The sequence below is a fragment of the Anomaloglossus baeobatrachus genome, unplaced genomic scaffold (genome assembly GCF_048569485.1).
Source record: "Anomaloglossus baeobatrachus isolate aAnoBae1 unplaced genomic scaffold, aAnoBae1.hap1 Scaffold_3085, whole genome shotgun sequence".
Taxonomy (NCBI): domain Eukaryota; kingdom Metazoa; phylum Chordata; class Amphibia; order Anura; family Aromobatidae; genus Anomaloglossus; species Anomaloglossus baeobatrachus.
This window is the reverse complement of record NW_027442499.1, coordinates 87,148-106,305: the sequence shown is the minus strand read 5'-3', so window position 1 is coordinate 106,305 and position 19,158 is coordinate 87,148. Positions and strand designations below refer to the sequence as shown.

General features: G+C 53.6%; 1 protein-coding gene across 1 annotated transcript; it reads left to right on the top strand.

The window, feature by feature from the left end:
* The first annotated feature begins 355 nt into the window (after positions 1 to 355).
* Positions 356 to 15,104, top strand: SMPD1 (sphingomyelin phosphodiesterase 1). The gene is made up of 6 exons (XM_075332365.1): positions 356 to 683; positions 6,392 to 7,158; positions 9,135 to 9,306; positions 12,025 to 12,101; positions 12,269 to 12,414; positions 13,690 to 15,104. Exons 1-6 carry the CDS (start codon positions 504 to 506, stop codon positions 14,082 to 14,084), a joined length of 1,737 nt encoding a protein of 578 aa, XP_075188480.1. The 5' UTR covers positions 356 to 503; the 3' UTR covers positions 14,085 to 15,104.
* Positions 15,105 to 19,158: the final 4,054 nt, after the last annotated feature.

Below are 19,158 nucleotides of genomic sequence, written 5' to 3'. Positions count from 1 at the left end.
GTCCTCCCCTCTCCACCCCTCTGTCCTGCCCTTTCTGCTCTCCTCCTCCCTCTCCACCCCTCTGTCCTCGCCTCTCTGCTCTCTCCACCCCTCTGTCCTGCCCTTTCTGCTCTCCTCCTCCCTCTCCACCCCTCTGTCCTCGCCTCTCTGCTCTGTCCTCCCCTCTCCACCCCTCTGTCCTGCCCTTTCTGCTCTCCTCCTCCATCTCCACCCCTCTGTCCTGCCCTTTCTGCTCTCCTCCTCCCTCTCCACCCCTCTGTCCTCACCTCTCTGCTCTCTCCACCCCTCTGTCCTGCCCTTTCTGCTCTCCTCCTCCCTCTCCTCCCCTCTGTCCTCCCCTCTCCACCCCTCTCTCCTCCCCTCTCTGCGGTCTCTTCCTGGTTCTGGGTGTTGTCACCTGAGGTCAGGACTTACAGATAAGCCCAGTGTCAGATGAGACGCTCTAGTGAAAGCTCCTCGGAGACATCCAGCTGGGGCTACTAATAGAGCCTGCTCGCCTGCAGATGGCATCCAGGACAGTGTCATCTCTTGGGGGTCTCTTCCTTCTGCTCATTGCGTGGTCCTACAGCTCAGCTGTCCCTTTATCACACCAGGGGCCCCGGCTGGACCTGGGATACGGATGGTCCAATATCACCTGCACCACGTGTAAAGCGCTGGTCCTTGCCCTGGACATCAGCCTGCAGGTAACGTACAGCTGCTGGCAGAGAAGGGGTTTAATGTCCGGGCAGTCACAGTGAGGGGGGTGATCCTCTGAAGGGTTAAGCACAATTTTATCCCAAGCCTAAAAGGGGTTAATACAGGGGTGGTGATGACAGCAGTGTCCGGCTTCTCTTCTGTAGGGACTAACATTCCTATCCAGCAGTGAAGGGTTAATCTCTGAGTGATTGGCAGGAGGAGGGGTGTTTATTGCTGCGCCACCGCTCCACAGGTCACACTCAGGACACCACTGTATACTCTGTAACTGGTGACTGCTGCAGACAGTGCAACACAAGGATACATTGTATCCACAGCGCAGAGCAGCGGCCCCTAGTGTCCAAGTGTGAAAGCTGTCCTACAAAGAGCGTGCACACTGCCCTACAAAAAGCGTGCACGCTGCCCTACAAAAAGTGTGCACGCTGTCCTCCAAAAAGTGTGCACGCTGTCCTCCAAAAAGTGTGCACGCTGTCCTCCAAAAAGTGTGCACGCTGTCCTCCAAAAAGTGTGCACGCTGTCCTCCAAAAAGTGTGCACGCTGTCCTCCAAAAAGCGTGCACGCTGTCCTACAAAAAGCGTGCACGCTGCCCTACAAAAAGTGTGCACTCTATCCTACAAAAAGTGTGCACGCTGTCCTACAAAAAGTGTGCACTCTATCCTACAAAAAGCGTGCACGCTGTCCTACAAAAAGTGTGCACTCTATCCTACAAAAAGTGTGCACGCTGTCCTACAAAAAGTGTGCACTCTATCCTACAAAAAAGCGTGCACGCTGTCCTACAAAAAGTGTGCACTCTATCCTACAAAAAGTGTGCACGCTGTCCTACAAAAAGTGTGCACTCTATCCTACAAAAAGTGTGCACACTGTCCTACAAAAAGCGTGCACGCTGTCCTACAAAACGTGTGCACGCTGTCCTACAAAAAGTGTGCACGCTGTCCTACAAAAAGTGTGCACGCTGTCCTACAAAAAGTGTGCACGCTGTCCTACAAAACGTGTGCACGCTGTCCTACAAAAAGCGTGCACGCTGTCCTACAAAAAGCGTGCACGCTGTCCTACAAAAAGCGTGCACGCTGTCCTACAAAAAGCGTGCACGCTGTCCTACAAAAAAGCGTGCACACTGTCCTACAAAAAGCGTGCACTCTATCCTACAAAAAGTGTGCACGCTGTCCTACAAAAAGCGTGCACGCTGTCCTACAAAAAGCGTGCACGCTGTCCTACAAAAAAGCGTGCACGCTGCCCTACAAAAAGTGTGCACTCTATCCTACAAAAAGTGTGCACGCTGTCCTACAAAAAGTGTGCACTCTATCCTACAAAAAACGTGCACGCTGTCCTACAAAAAGTGTGCACTCTATCCTACAAAAAGTGTGCACGCTGTCCTACAAAAAGTGTGCACTCTATCCTACAAAAAGTGTGCACACTGTCCTACAAAAAGCGTGCACGCTGTCCTACAAAACGTGTGCACGCTGTCCTACAAAAAGTGTGCACGCTGTCCTACAAAAAGTGTGCACGCTGTCCTACAAAACGTGTGCACGCTGTCCTACAAAAAGCGTGCACGCTGTCCTACAAAAAGTGTGCACGCTGTCCTACAAAAAGCGTGCACTCTATCCTACAAAAAGTGTGCACGCTGTCCTACAAAAAAGCGTGCACGCTGTCCTACAAAAAGCGTGCACGCTGTCCTACACCTACAAAAAGCGTGCACGCTGTCCTACAAAAAGCGTGCACGCTGTCCTACAAAAAGCGTGCACGCTGTCCTACAAAAAGCGTGCACGCTGTCCTAAAAAAAGCGTGCACGCTGTCCTACAAAAAGTGTGCACGCTGTCCTACAAAAAGTGTGCACGCTGTCCTACAAAAAGTATGCACACTGTCCTAGGCCTGCAACACACATCCGTGCCCCCGCTACGTGTTTGGTACGTTTTTGCACGTACCGGAGACACAGAGACATGTTGACCAATGTTAGCCTATGGTAGATGGCACACACACGTAATATCACACGGAACGTGTGTCCGTGTGGTTAGTACGCGTGTGCGTTTTCCCACACGGCCAACATGTCCGGTTTTGGCGGTCAGCACGCAGGCACGGTCTCGCTAAAGTCAATGGGTCCGTGTTCAGCACCTACCGTCCGTGTGTGTTTTTAAACGAACGATGTCGGGGTTTCTTTTTTTGTTAAATGTCAGTCTGGTTACCTTTTTTCTGCTGTTCTCAGTCATCATCCCTTTGGCGCTTGGTCTGTATCTTCCCCTGTCTCATACTCACCGATCCCCGATCATCAGCGCGGCGAGGAACATCTGTGCCAAAGATACGCGGCTTCAATTAATTTGAAAAAGCCGGCCGCTCATTAAACAATCTTGTATTCCCTGCTTTCCCTGCCCACCGGCGCCTATGATTGGTTGCAGTTAGACACGCCCACACGCTGAGTGACAGCTGTCTCACTGCAACCAATCACAGCCGCCGGTGGGCGGGTCTATACTGTGCAGTAAAATAAATAATTAAAAAAAAAAAACGACGCGCGGTCCCCCCCCAATTTTAAAACCAGCCAGGGTAAAGCCGTATGGCTGAAGGCTGGTATTCTCAGGATGGGGAGCTCCACGTTATGGGGAGCCCCGCAGCCTAAAAATATCAGCCAGCAGCCGCCCAGAATTGCCGCATCCATTAGATGCGATAGTTCTGGAACTCTACCCGGCTCTTCCCGATTTGCCCTGGTGCATTGGCAATCGGGGTAATAAGGAATTAATGGCAGCCCATAGCTGCCATTAAGTCCTAGATTAATCATTGCAGGCGTCTATGAGACACCCCCAATGATTAACCTGTAATTTAAAGTTAATAAACACACACAGTGAAAAAATCCTTTATTTGAAATAATAAACAATAACAAATACCCTCGTTCACCAATTTATTATGCCCCAAATACCCATCCATGTCCGGCGTAGTCAACGGAGGTGCCGTGTTGCTTCCAGCTCTGCTACATGAAGGTGACAGGAGCTGCAGAAGAACACCGCCGCTCCTGACAGCTCCATGCAGCAACTGAGGTGAGCCGCGCGATCAGCTGTGCTGTCACTGAGGTTATTCGCGGCCACCGTTGGATCCTCCAACTGTGACAGCAAGTCGCTCGAGTGACAGCGATGAAGTCACAGGTGAGTTGCGGTCTCAGGGGGAGGACTCCAGCTGGCCACGGGTAGCCTGAGTGACGGCAGCGCAAATCATGCTGCTCACTTCAGTCACTCAGGGGATTAGCAGTCACCGGTGAGTCCTGCATGGGTGACCGCTAATCAGTACGCGACACCCAGACAGAACCGCGGTATGACAATGAAGTTGGGTGAAGTTCACCCGAGTTTATTCTCATCGCGCGACTCTGTCTGCTGTCAGCCGACATGTATCAACGACATTGTGCATCACACACGGATCATTTCACACTGACATTACACGTACACATACACAGCCATTCCACACGCACACACGGCTAGAATACGCCATCACACGGATGTCATACGTACTGGAGAAACGCCCATAAAAAAGAGAACACGGACCCAAAAAACGGAACGTGAGACACGTACGTTTTTTATGCGGAAGTGTGTTTTAGGCCCTACAAAAAGTGTGCACGCTGTCCTACAAAAAGTGTGCACGCTGTCCTACAAAAAGTGTGCACGCTATCCTACAAAGCGAGGAGACTATCTACGAGGATTGGAGTGTTTACTATGAGAAAACTGCTATTGCATTCCTCTGTCCTCCAGATATTTTTGTCTTTGTCCAGACCCCGCTGTCCCTGTCCAGACCCCTCTGTCTTCATCCGGACCCCTTTGTCCTGTACAGGTCCTTCGATCCACCTCCAAGCGTCTCTGTCCCACTCCAGACCCCTCTGTCCTCTTCCAGATGTCTCTGTCCTTCTCCAGATATCTCTGTCCTCCAAACCCCTCTGTCCTCCTCCGAACCCCTCTGTCCTCCTCCGAACCTCTCTGTCCTCCGAATCCCTCTATCCTCCTCTGAACCCCTCTGTCCTCCTCCAAACCCCTCTGTCCTCCTACCCTGACTTCTTTGTCCTCCACTTCCTCCCTCCAGACCACTCTATCCTCCTCTCCTCAGACTCCTCCTCCCCTCCCTTCAGACCCCTCTGTCCTCTTCCCCTCAGACTCCTCCTCCCCTCCCTTCAGACCCCTCTGTCCTCCTCCCCCCCTCCCTCCAGACCCCTCTGTCCTCCTCCCCTCAGACTCCGCCTCCCCTCCCTTCAGACCCCTCTGTCCTCCTTCCCTCAGACTCCTCCTCCTCTCCCTTCAGACCCCTCTGTCCTCCTCCCCTCAGACTCCTCCTCCTCTCCCTTCAGACCCCTCTGTCCTCCTTCCCTCAGACTCCTCCTCCTCTCCCTTCAGACTCCTCTGTCCTCCTTCCCTTATACTCCTCCCCTCCCTTCAGACCCCTCTGTCCTCCTCCCATCAGACTCCTCTTCCCCTCTCTTCAGACCCCTCTGTCCTCCTCCCCTCAGACTCCTCCTCTCCTCCCTTCAGACCACTCTGTCCTCCTCCCCCCTCCCCCAGACCCTTCTGTCCTCATCCCCTCAGACTCCTCCTCCCCCCTCCCTTCAGACCCCTCTCTCCTCCTCCCCTCAGACTCCTCCTCCCCTCCCCCAGACTCTTCTGTCCTCCTCCCCTCAGAATCCGCCCCCCCTCCCTCCAGAACCCTCTCCTCCTCCCCTCAGACTCCTACCCCCTCCCTCCAGACCCCTCTCTCCTCCACCCCTCAGAATCCTCCCCCCTCCCTCCAGACCCCTCTGTTCTCCTCCCCTCAGACTCCTCCCCTCCCTCCTGACCCCTTTGTCCTCCTCCCCTCAGAATCCTCCTCCCCTCCCTTCAGACGCCTCTGTCCTCCTCCCCTCAGACGACTCCTCCCCTCCCTCCAGACCCCTCTGTCCTCCTCCCCTCAGACTCCACCTCCCCTCCCTCCAGACCCCTCTGTCTTCCTCCCCTCAGACTCCTCCCCTCCCTCCAGACCCCTCTGTCCTCCTCCCCTCAGACTCCTCCCCTCCCTCCAGACCCCTCTGTCCTCCTCCCCTCAGACTCCTCCTCCCCTCCCTCCAGACCCCTCTGTCCTCCTCCCCTCAGACTCATCTACCCCTCTCTTCAGACCCCTCTGTCCTCCTCCCCTCAGACTCCTCCTTCCCTCCCTTCAGACTACTCTGTCCTCCTCCCTTCAGACTACTCCTCCCCTCCCTTCATACCCCTCTGTCCTCCCCCCAGACCCCTCTGTCCTCCTCCCCTCAGAATCCTCCCTCCTCCCTCCTGACCCCTCTGTCCTCCTCCCCTCAGACTCCTCATCCCCTCCCTTCAGACCCCTCTGTCCTCCTCCCCTCAGACTCCTCCCCTCCCTCAAGACCCCTCTGTCCTCCTCCCCTCAGACTCCTCCTCCCCTCCCTCCAGACCCCTCTGTCCTCCTCCTTTCAGACTCCTACCCCCTCCCTCCAGACCCCTCTCTCCTCCTCCCCTCAGAATCCTCCCCCTCCCTCCAGACCCCTCTGTCCTCCTCCCCTCAGACTCCTCCTCCCCTCCCTTCAGACCCCTCTATCCTCCTCCCCTCAGACTCCTCCTCCCCTCTCTTCAGACCCCTCTGTCCTCCTCCCTCAGACTCCTCCCCTCCCTCCAGACCTCACCGTCTCGGCTCCCCCGTCACAGGCTTGTGATTCATCACTGCCATTAATCCTCTTGTACCTTCCCAGGTGGAGAGTAATATGGATCTGGTGGCTGAGGTCGCAGTGAAGGTGTGTAAGACCTTGCATCTGGCGGAGGCGGACATCTGCCAGCAGGCGGTGCAGCTCTTCAAGCAGGACGTGATCACTGCCTGGGTGATGTCAGTGCTGCGCCCCTCAGAGGTGTGTGGGCTTCTTCTGGGCACAGACTGTGGACACTGGGACATTGGTTCAGATTGGAATATTACCCTTCCACCTGTCCCCAAACCCCCAATCCAGCCTCCAGTGCCGCCACCACCGGGGTCCCCCACCTCTCGAGTGCTGTTTCTCACTGACATACATTGGGACCACAGCTATGCTCCTGGGGCCCCTGCTACGTGCAAGGAGCCGCTGTGCTGTCGCAGCCAGTCGTCATCAGATGGTCACAACCCCGCGGGTTACTGGGGGGAGTACAGCACCTGCGACCTGCCCCTGCACACCATCCAGTCTCTTCTCCAGCATGTTGCCAGTAATGGCCCGTTTGACCGCGTATACTGGACAGGAGACATCCCAGCTCACAATGTGTGGGAACAGACGCGGACCCAGCAGCTGGATGCCCTGCGGACCATCACCGGCCTCATCAGGAAGTATCTGGGTCCAGTACCTGTCTACCCAGCCGTGGGAAACCATGAAAGTGCCCCGGTCAACAGCTTCCCACCGCCCTCTGTGTATGGGAACCTGTCCTCTCACTGGCTCTACCACGCCATGGCACAGGAATGGGAAGAATGGCTGCCGACTCCGGCACTGGAGACGCTCAGGTGAGCCGTCCACCTCCGCTCATCATCCTCCATGTCTGTCCTCTGCATCTGTCCTCACCCTCTGCCTCCGCTCATCATCCTTCATGTCTGTCCTCTGCATCTGTCCTCACCCTCTTCCTCTGCTCATCATCCTCCATGTCTGTCCTCTGTGCAACTGCCCTCACCCTCTGCCTTCGCTCATCATCCTCCATGTCTGTCCTCTGTGCAACTGCCCTCACCCTCTGCCTCCACTCATCATCCTCCATGTCTGTCCTCTGTGCGTCTTCCCTCATCCTCTGTGTCGCGGGCGGAGGAGGGGACGCTGCGCTCTCCCACTGCTCGGGTCCAGCTGCCACTGCTGCTGCGGCCGCTGATGCTCGGTGGCTCGAGCGATGGGCCGGATCCCGGGGACTCGAGCGGCGCTCCTCGCCCGTGAGTGAAAAGGGGAATGCTTTTTGGGGATATTGTCCGTGACACCACCCACGGTTGTGGTGATTGTGTGGACACCACCGCTGCTCTGTATGGGGATCCCGGGAGCGGTGACAGGGAGCAGCTTTGTTGTTATTTCTCCCCTCCGTGGGTAGGGGGTTGATTGTCCCGGGGCCCGGTGATGGGGTAGGGGTGGATGGCAGGCAGGGTGTGGGGCCTGGTGAGGTGCAGGGTCGCAGGGGCAGCGCTGTGCCGCACGGCACGGTGGTATTCACTCAGCCTGAGACGGTGACACAGTTCTCGGTAAAACACACGGCTGGAAAGACGGTTCCCACGGACGGCTGCTGTTGTTTTTCCCCGGTAGTTAACGGTGACTGTCTCTTTCCCTGCACCTAGTACTTCTGTTGGTTGCGATGGATTCCCACCGGTAACCCGCTCCCCGACTTGGATATGGGCCGGAGGAGCCCCTCTTTGCCCGCAGGCGCTGGCCCTGAGAAACTGGTGCCTTGGCGGTGGCGGTGTCTCTCTCATACGGTTGGACTGTTGCCTTCAATTGGGACTTAGTTGTTTGGAGACCCGGGGGTCCCCTTCACTGACGGATTTGGCAAATTCACGGCGACTCCAAGCCTTGCCGGGATCCGAAAGGCCCCTGCTAATGGTGCTGGCTTCTCCTTGTGTACCGGTCCGGTACCGCCGGGCCACCACCCGTCCACGGTCCTTACGGCAACTCCGATAGGCCACTCCTGCAGACGGTCACCGCCGTCTGCTAACCTTGCTGTCTCTGTCCGGGGCACACACCCGGACGCTCTCAGGCTCTTTAGCTGTCCCTTTTCTCCTCTCACTTGCTCCTCTACCACTCAACTCTAACTTCAACTTCAACTTCCTCTGCCTGGTTTTCCCGCCTCCAGGACTGTGTACTCCTCGGTGGGCGGAGCCAACCACCTGGCCCACCCCCTGGTGTGGACATCAGCCCCTGGAGGAAGGCAACAAGGGTTTCTGGTCTAGCTTAGGTGTACCTAACCGGGGTGTAGGGTGTGGTGATGTCATTACCTGTGACCCCTGGCTTGCCCAGGGCGTCACATCTGCCTCTGCTCATCATCCTCCATGTCTGTCCTCTGCATCTGTCCTCACCCTCTGCCTCCGCTCATCATCCTCCATGTCTGTCCTCTGCATCTGTCCTCACCCTCTGCCTCTGCTCATCATCCTCCATGTCTGTCCTCTGCATCTGTCCTCACCCTCTGCCTCCGCTCATCATCCTCCATGTCTGTCCTCTGCATCTGCCTCCCCTCATCATCCTTCATGTCTGTCCTCTGTGCAACTGCCCTCACCCTCTGCCACCCCTTATCATCCTCCATGTCTGTCCTCTGTGCGTCTGCCCTAACTCTCTGCCTCCGCTCATCCTCCTCCTCCATGTCTACCCTCTGTGCATCTTCCCTCATCCTCTGCCTCTGTTCGTTATCCTTCATGTCTATCTTCTGTACGTTCTCACTCATCCTCTGCCTCTGCTCGTTATCCTTCATGTCTATCCTCTGTGCATCTTCCCTCACCCTCTGCCTCCGATCTTACAGAACCAGTGGATTTTATACAACAAAGATTGCCCCCAACTTACGTCTCGTATCTCTCAACATGAACTTCTGCGCCACTGAGAATTTCTGGCTTATGGTGAACTACACGGACCCCGCGGGGCAGCTGCAGTGGTTAGTGGGGGTCCTGCAAGAGGCGGAAAACAACCACGAGAAGGTGAGGGCAGTGCAGAGATGATAGTGCCTGAAAGTTCTGCCAGATAGTACCGTGCCCATGTAATGCACACATTAAACCTCACATAATACCGCCACAGCAAAGTATTGAACGTGCCGCATTGTGCCACTTATATAGAGATACTGCTGAGTGCTGCAGACATCTAATATATAAAGCTGTATGTATGTGTGTATGTGTGTATGTGTGTGTGTGTGTCTGCTAAAGGAATCCGCACCCTCGCTTTTACAATCACGAAATTTTGCACAGACGCTTCATGTGACTCAGGGAACGTCATAGACTATGTTTTGACAAGAAAATTAAACCCCGCACTTTACAGTTACTCTCCAAAAAACCTGCCTCCATTAAAGTCAATGGAGATAAAAGCAGTAGGTTATTAATAGCAGCTGTGAGTGGTTGCTATAGGAACAAAAGACATTCATACTATAAGAAGCTTATATGTGAGGTAATAAGATGTCGGTGGGGAGACAGAGAGAGAGACAGACGGGGAACGAGACAGACGGGGGGAACGAGACAGACGGGGGGAACGAGACAGACTGGGGGAACGAGACAGACTGGGGGAACGAGACAGACTGGGGGAACGAGACAGACTGGGGGAACGAGACAGACTGGGGGAACGAGACAGACGGGGGGAACGAGACAGACGGGGGGAACGAGACAGACGGGGGGAACGAGACAGACGGGGGGAACGAGACAGACGGGGGGAACGAGACAGATGTGGAATCAGAGTGACAGAGAGAGACAGACACAGAAATAGAGAGACAGATACAGAGAGAGAGAGTGGGACAAACAGAGAGACTGAGACAGACACACAGAGACAAACAGATACAGACAGACAGAGAGACAGAGACACAGACACACATACAGACAGACAGAGATAGAGAGACAGACAGAGATAGAGAGACAGACAGACAGAGATAGAGAGACAGTGACTACCCCGGCAATGCCGGGTACTACAGCTGGTAATCCATATAATAAGTAAGCCATGCACTGCTCAAAATGTACAAAATTCAATTTTCCTCAAATTTTACTAAAAAATGTAATCCAATTTGTGTGATTTGTGGAGGGCGTTGCTACAAAAACATAAGGAACATTCAATTCACAAACTGACCGTCCGGCCAAATCTGAGCAATCTACCAACTGTGCATTGTGACAGATTCACTCATCAGTATTTCCCGTACAGGGGCCACATACGGGGGCCACATCCCGTAGCGACCATTACAACAAGGGCATAGAGTCCCCACATATCCTCGGCCCTCCAGATGGGGATCGGTGACCTCGCTCAGCAGAGTTTGGGGAGAGCCCGTCTTAAGCCTGCTTTACACGGTACGACCGATTGTGCGATTTCACAATCGATCGTACCCGCCCCCGTCCTTTTTGCGTCACGGGCAAATTGCTGCCCGTGTCGCACAAAGTTAGTAACCCCCGTCACACATACTTACCTCTCGTGCGACCTCTCTGTGGGCGGCGAACGTCCACTTCCTGGAGTGGGAGGGACGTTCGGCGTCACAGCGACGTCACACGGCCGCCGGCCAATAGAAGCGGAGGGGCGGAGATGAGCGGGACGTAAACATCCCGCCCACCTCCTTCCTTCCACATAGAGCCGGCGGCGGCCGCGGGAGGCAGGTGAGCTGCTCATCGTTCCCGTGGTGTCACACGGAGCGGCGTGTGCTACCACGGAAACGATGGTCAACTAAATGAAACGATATTATGGAACCTAGCGAGCAGTACCCGACTCACGATTTGTGAGCGATACTGCGTCGCTAGGAGGTGTCACACAGGCCGGCATCGCCAGCGATGCCGGATGTCCGTCACAAAAACCGTGACCCCGACGATCTATCGCACGATAGATTGTCTGGTGTAAAGCAGCCTTTACTCATGGTCACCCCTTGCTTCCACCGCAGTGTCCGCCGTGTGCGCTCTGTCACTGCCACCGCACACAGCAGGCGACCTTGCTCCAATTCATTACCCTCATCTCATTTTAACTCTTTAGAATCAGATGGCAGCAAAAAATTCTCAGAAGACTAGGAACAAAAGACAAAAGACTGGGCATGATAACAGAAACTAGTCACATGGTGTATAAAGCGCATGTGACAGGCAGACCACACCCTTTATATAAAGCTCCGCCCACTGATGATGATATTACCGATATAATGACATGTGATCAGACATGAGGCCACACCTCTTATATACAGCTCCGCCCCGGTGATGACATCACTGATATAATGTATGAGGCCACACTCCTTATATACAGCTCCACCCTGGTGATGACATCACTGATATGACGAGGCCACACCCTTTATATAAAGTTCCGTCCACTAATGATGATATTACCGATATAATGACGTAATCAGACATGAGGCCACACCTTTTATATACAGCTCCACCCCGGTGATGACATCACTCATAATGACATGATCAGACATGAGACCACACCCCTTATATACAGCCCCTCCTCTAGTACTGCTGACAACCAGCCTGTATACATGTCTGAGCTCCGCCATACCGAGGTTATTGGTTGTACTGATGCGCTATGTGTAGAGTGTCAGCTCTATGGGTCGCAGGGTCTCCATCTTGCCTTTTTATTTTTTCCGTAGAGCTTATCAATAATCAGGGTCAGGCAGTATTTTCAGGGACACGTTGTAACCCTATAATGAACCCTCCTGATTATCGGGGGCTGATTCTTCTCCTCCTGACTCCCAGGTTCACATTATCGGTCACATTCCCCCTGGGATCTGCCTGAAGAGCTGGAGCTGGAATTATTACCGGATTGTGAACAGGTGAGCGGGCTGTGGCAGAGATCGCTGGTGCGTGGGCTCTGCAGGGGCAGGTAACAGTATGGCTATGTGGGAGGGGCTTACTGCTCCCTGTCCCGCCCCCGCGCTGTACATTGTCCTGTCTCCTCGAGGAGCTTTATTTAGTAGTTTTCCCCCTTCTCCCTCCGCAGGTATGAGGCCACCATCGCTGCTCAGTTCTTTGGACACACGCACCTGGATGAGTTTGAGATCTTCTATGATGAGGAGACGTTGTCCCGGCCGCTGTCTGTGGCTTTCATCGCCCCGAGCGTCACCACATTCATCAACCTAAACCCAGGTAACCTCCCCCTGTGTGCCGCTTGGACGGTGTTCAGGTGTTGTGTCTCCTGCAGGGCATCATGGGTAGACAGGACCCCGGGTGTATCTGGCATGGGGCACATTATTGTAGGTGGTGATGAACCGGTTCTAGGTGAGGGGTCCTGTACTCCGGCCGGCGCCCATGTCTAGTGCTGCTCTGGCGGGTCCTGTTCTCTGGAGTCACCATCTGTGCACATCGTCCACCAGAGATGAGCGGATCCATCAAGTCAAATTTATTTACAATTTCCCAAAATTCATGGATTGAAGTGAATGTGAATTTCAGGCCACTCTCTGGACTTCTTTGGATTCTAAACAACTGGGAGCGGGGGTGGGGGGTGGGGGGTCAAAATGTTTATTTTTCTGATACCCTCCCTACCACCTCCACCACATCTCAGCACCTCTGTCCCTCCACGACGACTAAGCAGAAAACGTAGTCATGTTGCAGGATAACATCCTGATGTTCCAATCGTAGTTAGTGCAGGCTAGAAACATCGCCGGCATTTCCTAATCTCATAGTCTGAACTGGCGCCTACTGAACATACAACATCCAAAAACAGCAGCTGCACTCAACTAACGGGAAGGAGAAACCCAAGAATAGATGGTGAATACTGGAATGTGAACACGCATCACTGCCAAGTTACTTACCAAATAAAGTGGCCAAATTTACTCGTGCCCAGACACCACGTCAAGGTGTAACCTCATCTGGGTCTAATTGCCATGCTTCTTCTGTCCAAACTGAACTATTACACGGGCGAGAACAGAACCTGCAAAACTAAAACCACCTGAAATAACCGGGAGGAGTGCGCAGACAAAGGGATGACACCATCATACAAACTGCGCACTCCTCCCAGATATTTCAGGTGGTTCTAGTTTTCCATTTGCAGGTTCTGTTCTCACCCACATAATAGTTCAGTTTGGACAGGAGAGGCTTAGAAATTAGAGTAGTTAGTGCAGGGTCGGGGCCAGGACTCACTGAAGACCGGACCGGAGGGGGGCTGCACGGCTGGACAGGTGAGGGCAGCAGGAGACGGGAGGAGAAGACACATTCGATATATACAAATCACACGTCCCGGACAGGTTTGTCAGGCCTTGCAGAACCAAATGTTAGCAGATTTGCTCATCACTGGGTGGGAGTCTGGAGGTGACGTTGGAGATGACATCATGAAGACTCTTCTTTTATGCTTGTGTTTTTGTGTCTCTTTTCCTTTCCTCTCACCTTTGTGGTGGATCTTACTCATGTTGTCTTCTTCTCCAGGTTTCCGTGTGTACCTGGTGGATGGCGAGTACCCTGACAGCTCACACATGGTATTAGACCATGAGACATATATACTCAACCTTACTGAAGCCAACAAGATGCCGAGCGTGGCCCCGCAGTGGACACTCCTGTACAGCGCCCTCGACACCTATGGAATGAAATCGTCTTATCCTTCTGACTGGGACCAACTGGTGCAGCGGTTCTTCTGGGACGATCGACTCTTCCAGATCTTTTGGTTTCTCCATCACAAGGGCCACGTTAGTGAGGTGTGCGAGGAGGCCTGTAAGACTGACCTCCTCTGTATTCTGCGCACTGGGAGATCCAACGACCCTCAGCTCTGTAAAGATCTGAACCATAAAGGTAAAACGGCCAAGAGAAGGAAATCTCTCTGCTGAACAATCTCCTTTCCTTGGTCATAGAAATATGCTAAATCCTTCCAGGAATGCATCGGGCAGAGTCTACTGACTCCACATCTACTCCGAAGATCTCACTGATGAAAAACACAAAATGCAAAGAGAAAATCAGTGTTAATTTATTGTCATGTATAGTAACCTATGGACGGAAACCGACCCCTGAAAACCATGGCACTGTCTTAATACCACTGGATATTCGTATCTCAGGAGGCTTCATGGGTATCTCAGGAGGCTTCTTATCTCACCTCAGAAAGCTTCATGGGTATCCCAGACGTCTTCGTGGATATCTCAGAATGATTCGTAGGTATCTCAGAATGCTTCTTGGGGATATCAGGAGGCTTGGTAAGGATCTCAAGAGGCTTCGTGGGGATCTCAGGAGGCTTTCTTACGGATCTCAGGAGGCTTTCTTACAGATCTCAGGAGGCTTTGTACGGATCTCAGGAGGCTTTGTACGGATCTCAGGAGGCTTTGTACGGATCTCAGGAGGCTTTGTACGGATCTCAGGAGGCTTCGTACGGATCTCAGGAGGCTTCGTACGGATCTCAGGAGGCTTTGTACGGATCTCAGGAGGCTTTCTCTTATAGGAGGTTTTGTACAGATCTCAGGAGGCTTCATGAGGACAACACTAGGTCTAACGTATCTGGACAATCGGAGCTCTAGATAAATACAGCTACAGATTTGCACATTCAAAATAAGTGATTGAGTCTTAGGGTGGATGACATCTTGTCACACCACATGTCAGAAGAACAGGAACCCAGGGACTCTCACGGTTTACAGGTCACACCCTCATGGAGGAACCATTACTACGCTAATAAGAATCAATAATTTTTTGCATCCCTCCACTGAACAGCAAACACCTTACCACCCAAAACCCCAACTGCTCACTTCATAGTGGACCCTTCCCCACACAGATCACCTTACATACCTCATACTTATCCCCACTAGACACTCCTTGCTCATCCCATAACCCACCCTCCCCTGAAAAGCCCATTCTATTTACCACTTCACATCCCCCAACCAGGGCACGGATCATCTCTGCAATCTGCAGTCACCTTGGACCATCTCCAGGACCCCGGCTGGCCATGCACCCACCACCAGCTGCTCTTCCCACAACCCAGCCTGTGCTCCTCACACGTCCCCCGGTCCTGACATCACCTTGTCATCTGCAGACTGCAGCACTCTCCGCCTGTCCTCCGCCACAGCAGACCCTCACTCCTAATTCATCATCCACCCTCCCCAGTATAACTTCACACCCCACCTGTTACACAACCATCGGTCAGCGGATCATGTGCCGATCCCGGACAGACGGCAGCGAAGTCACCGTGATCCCATGTCCTGACATAATGGAGGAGACAACCGGAAAAGAGAGGAAATGTTACCGATCGCATGACTGCGCTCTACAGAAGATTGTACAATCAGATTGTGCCAATTTATGAGGAATAATAGAAAATCTCTAACAAATAAATAAAGATTTAACAGCATTTGTGTGGTGTAAAACCGTCCTCCAGTGCCCGCGTGTCACCAAAAATAATGTCTCCAAAGCTCCCATTACTGTACTGAGCGTCCTCCTCACATCCCCCATAACAGAGCATCATCCGCAGATCCCCCATAACAGAGTGTCATACGCAGATCCCCCCTAACAGAGTGTCATACGCAGATCCCCCCTAACAGAGTGTCATACGCAGATACCCCATAACAGAGCGTCATCCGCAGATCCCCCATAACAGAGCATCATCCACAGATCCCCCATAACAGAGTGTCATACGCAGATCCCCCATAACAGAGCATCATCCGCAGATCCCCCATAACAGAGTGTCATCGACAGATCCCCCATAACAGAGTGTCATCGACAGATCCCCCATAACAGAGCGTCCTCCACAGATCCACCATAACAGAGCGTCATCCACAGATCCCCCATAACAGAGCGTCATCCGCAGATCCCCCATAACAGAGCATCATCCGCAGATCCCCCATAACAGAGCATCATCCGCAGACCCCCCATAACAGAGTGTCATACGCAGATACCCCATAACAGAGCGTCATCCACAGATCCCCCATAAGAGTGTCATACGCAGATCCCCCATAACAGAGCATCATCCACAGATCCTCCATAACAGAGCGTCATCCACAGATCCCCCATAACAGAGTGTCATACGCAGATCCCCCATAACAGAGTGTCATACGCAGATCCCCCATAACAGAGCATCATCCACAGATCCCCCATAACAGAGCATCATCCACAGATCCCCCATAACAGAGTGTCATACGCAGATCCCCCATAACAGAGTGTCATCCACAGATCCCCCATAACAGAGTGTCATACGCAGATCCCCCATAACAGAGTGTCATACGCAGATCCCCCATAACAGAGCGTCATCCACAGATCCCCATGTGGAGACACGGGGGTCAGTGGGTGTTCTCCTGTGGAGACACGGGGGTCAGTGGGTGCTCTCCTGTGGAGACACGGGGGTCAGTGGGTGCTCTCCTGTGGAGACACGGGGGTCAGTGGGTGCTCTCCTGTGGAGACACGGGGGTCAGTGGGTGCTCTCCTGTGGAGACACGGGGGTCAGTGGGTGCTCTCCTGTGGAGACACGGGGGTCAGTGGGTGTTCTCCTGTGGCGACACGAGGGTCAGTGGGTGCTCTCCTGTGGAGACACGGGGGTCAGTGGGTGCTCTCCTGTGGAGACACGGGGGTCAGTGGGTGCTCTCCTGTGGAGACACGGGGGTCAGTGGGTGCTCTCCTGTGGAGACACGGGGGTCAGTGGGTGCTCTCCTGTGGAGACACGGGGGTTAGTGCGTGCTCTCCTGTGGAGACACGGGGGTCAGTGGGTGCTCTCCTGTGGAGACACGGGGGTCAGTGGGTGCTCTCCTGTGGCGACACGGGGGTCAGTGGGTGCTCTCCTGTGGAGACACGGGGGTCAGTGGGTGCTCTCTTGTGGAGACACGGGGGTCAGTGGGTGCTCTCTTCCGCTGGACCGGCCGCCTTTAAAAAGACAGCGTGGCTCAGGGACTGAAAGCCTGACCTCCTTAACCGTGGGCGTAACACTACTCAGACAACACAGGGCGAGGGAACCACAATAATTAGACTTTATTGGATCCCCAAACAATTAACGGCACAGAACACATAACCAGCAAAACACACAAATGTAACCGGCAGCAGAGTCTCCCCCTTCCGCCGGCTCACCAGGGATTAGACTGGCCGTGCCTCAGAGTTTCCAGGGCTACTTACTCCAATCCAGCAGCACCCCGATTTCGGCGGGCACCCACAGAGACTGGAATAATGCCAGATCTAGGAAGCTGGCTGAGGACCGCAAATCCTGTAGTCAGGTGACTGGATTGTCCCAAGCTGGATTCCTTCCTTAGGTAGTCATTGATATCTCAGCCGAGTCCTTGCATTCGATGCTGAAGTCCATGTAGTGTTATAATCCAGGTTATGGCTTGTCAATCGGATCCGCAGGTCCTAGATTGTATCATGTAGCCAGAGTCTACCCGGGCAATGGACAGTCCTCCTTCTTATACCCCTGAGCTCTCCATTTAGACCATTGGGGTCTTTGCAATTGGTGGATAAGAATGGGCTCATATTGGCTAAATTTCAAGCCGTATACAAAATATCCAGAGAGGAGGGAGAGACAGCTAAGTTACATTGCATCAAGGAATTCACATAGTGATACAATGGGAGGTTTGCATAATTGATTTGTCTGGGTGTCTGACCTTCACTGGCCAAGGCAATTACATGAGTCAACAAGAACTGTAACATTAGGGTACCTTCACACTTAGCGATGCAGCAGCGATCCGACCAGCGATCTGACCTGGTCAGGATCGCTGCTGCATCGCTACATGGTCGCTGGTGAGCTGTCAAACAGGCAGATCTCACCAGCGACCAGTGAACAGCCCCCAGCCAGCAGCGACGTGCAAGCGACGCTGCGCTTGCACGGAGCCGCCGTCTGGAAGCTGCGGAGACTGGTAACTAAGGTAAACATCGGGTATGGTTACCCGATGTTTACATTAGTTACCAGTGTGAGCAGGGAGCAGGGAGCCGCGCACACTGAGCGCTGGCTCCTTGCTCTCCTAGCTACAGTACACATCGGGTTAATTAACCCGATGTGTAATGCAGCTACATGTGCAGAGAGCAGGGAGCCGCGCACACTGCTTAGCGCTGGCTCCTTGCTCTCCTAGCTGCTGTACACATCGTGTTAATTAACCCGATGTGTACAGCAGCTACATGTGCAGAGAGCCGGAGCCGGCAGCACAGGCAGCGTGAGAGCTGCGGAGGCTGGTAACTAAGGTAAATATCGGGTAACCACCTTGGTTACCCGATGTTTATCTTGGATACAGCTTACCTCAGCTGTCAGACGCCGGCTCCTGCTCCCTGCTCGCTTCATTTGTCGCTCTCTCGCTGTCACACACAGCGATCTGTGTGTCACAGCAGGAGAGCGGCTTTGAAGAAAACGAACCAGGGCTGTGTGTAACGAGCAGCGATCTCGCAGCAGGGGCCAGATCACTGCTCAGTGTCACACACAGCGAGATCGCTAATGAGGTCACTGCTGCGTCACAAAAAGCGTGACTCAGCAGCGATCTCGGCAGCGAGCTCGCTGTGTGTGAAGCACCCCTTAGACTCCTAAGAGTCTTGTAGAAACAATGAGGGGCTTAAGGTACCGTCACACATAACGAGATCGCTAGCGAGATCGCAGCTGAGGCACGGTTTCTGTGACGCAGTAGCGATCCCGTTAGCGATCTTGTTATGTGTGACACTTATCAGCGATCAGGCCCTGCTGTGAGATCTCTAGTTGTTGCAGAATGGTCCAGGCCATTTTCTTTAAAGGCGACGTTCTGCTGGGCAGGACACATCGCTGTGTGTGACGCTGTGTGACAGGGTGACAGTGACTGCTGAGATCATTATACAGGTGGCTACTGCTGGGCAGGACACATCGCTGTGTGTGACACTGTGTGACAGGGTGACAGTGACTGCTGAGATCATTATACAGGTGGCTACTGCTGGGCAGGACACATCGCTGTGTGTGACACTGTGTGACAGGGTGACAGTGACTGCTGAGAT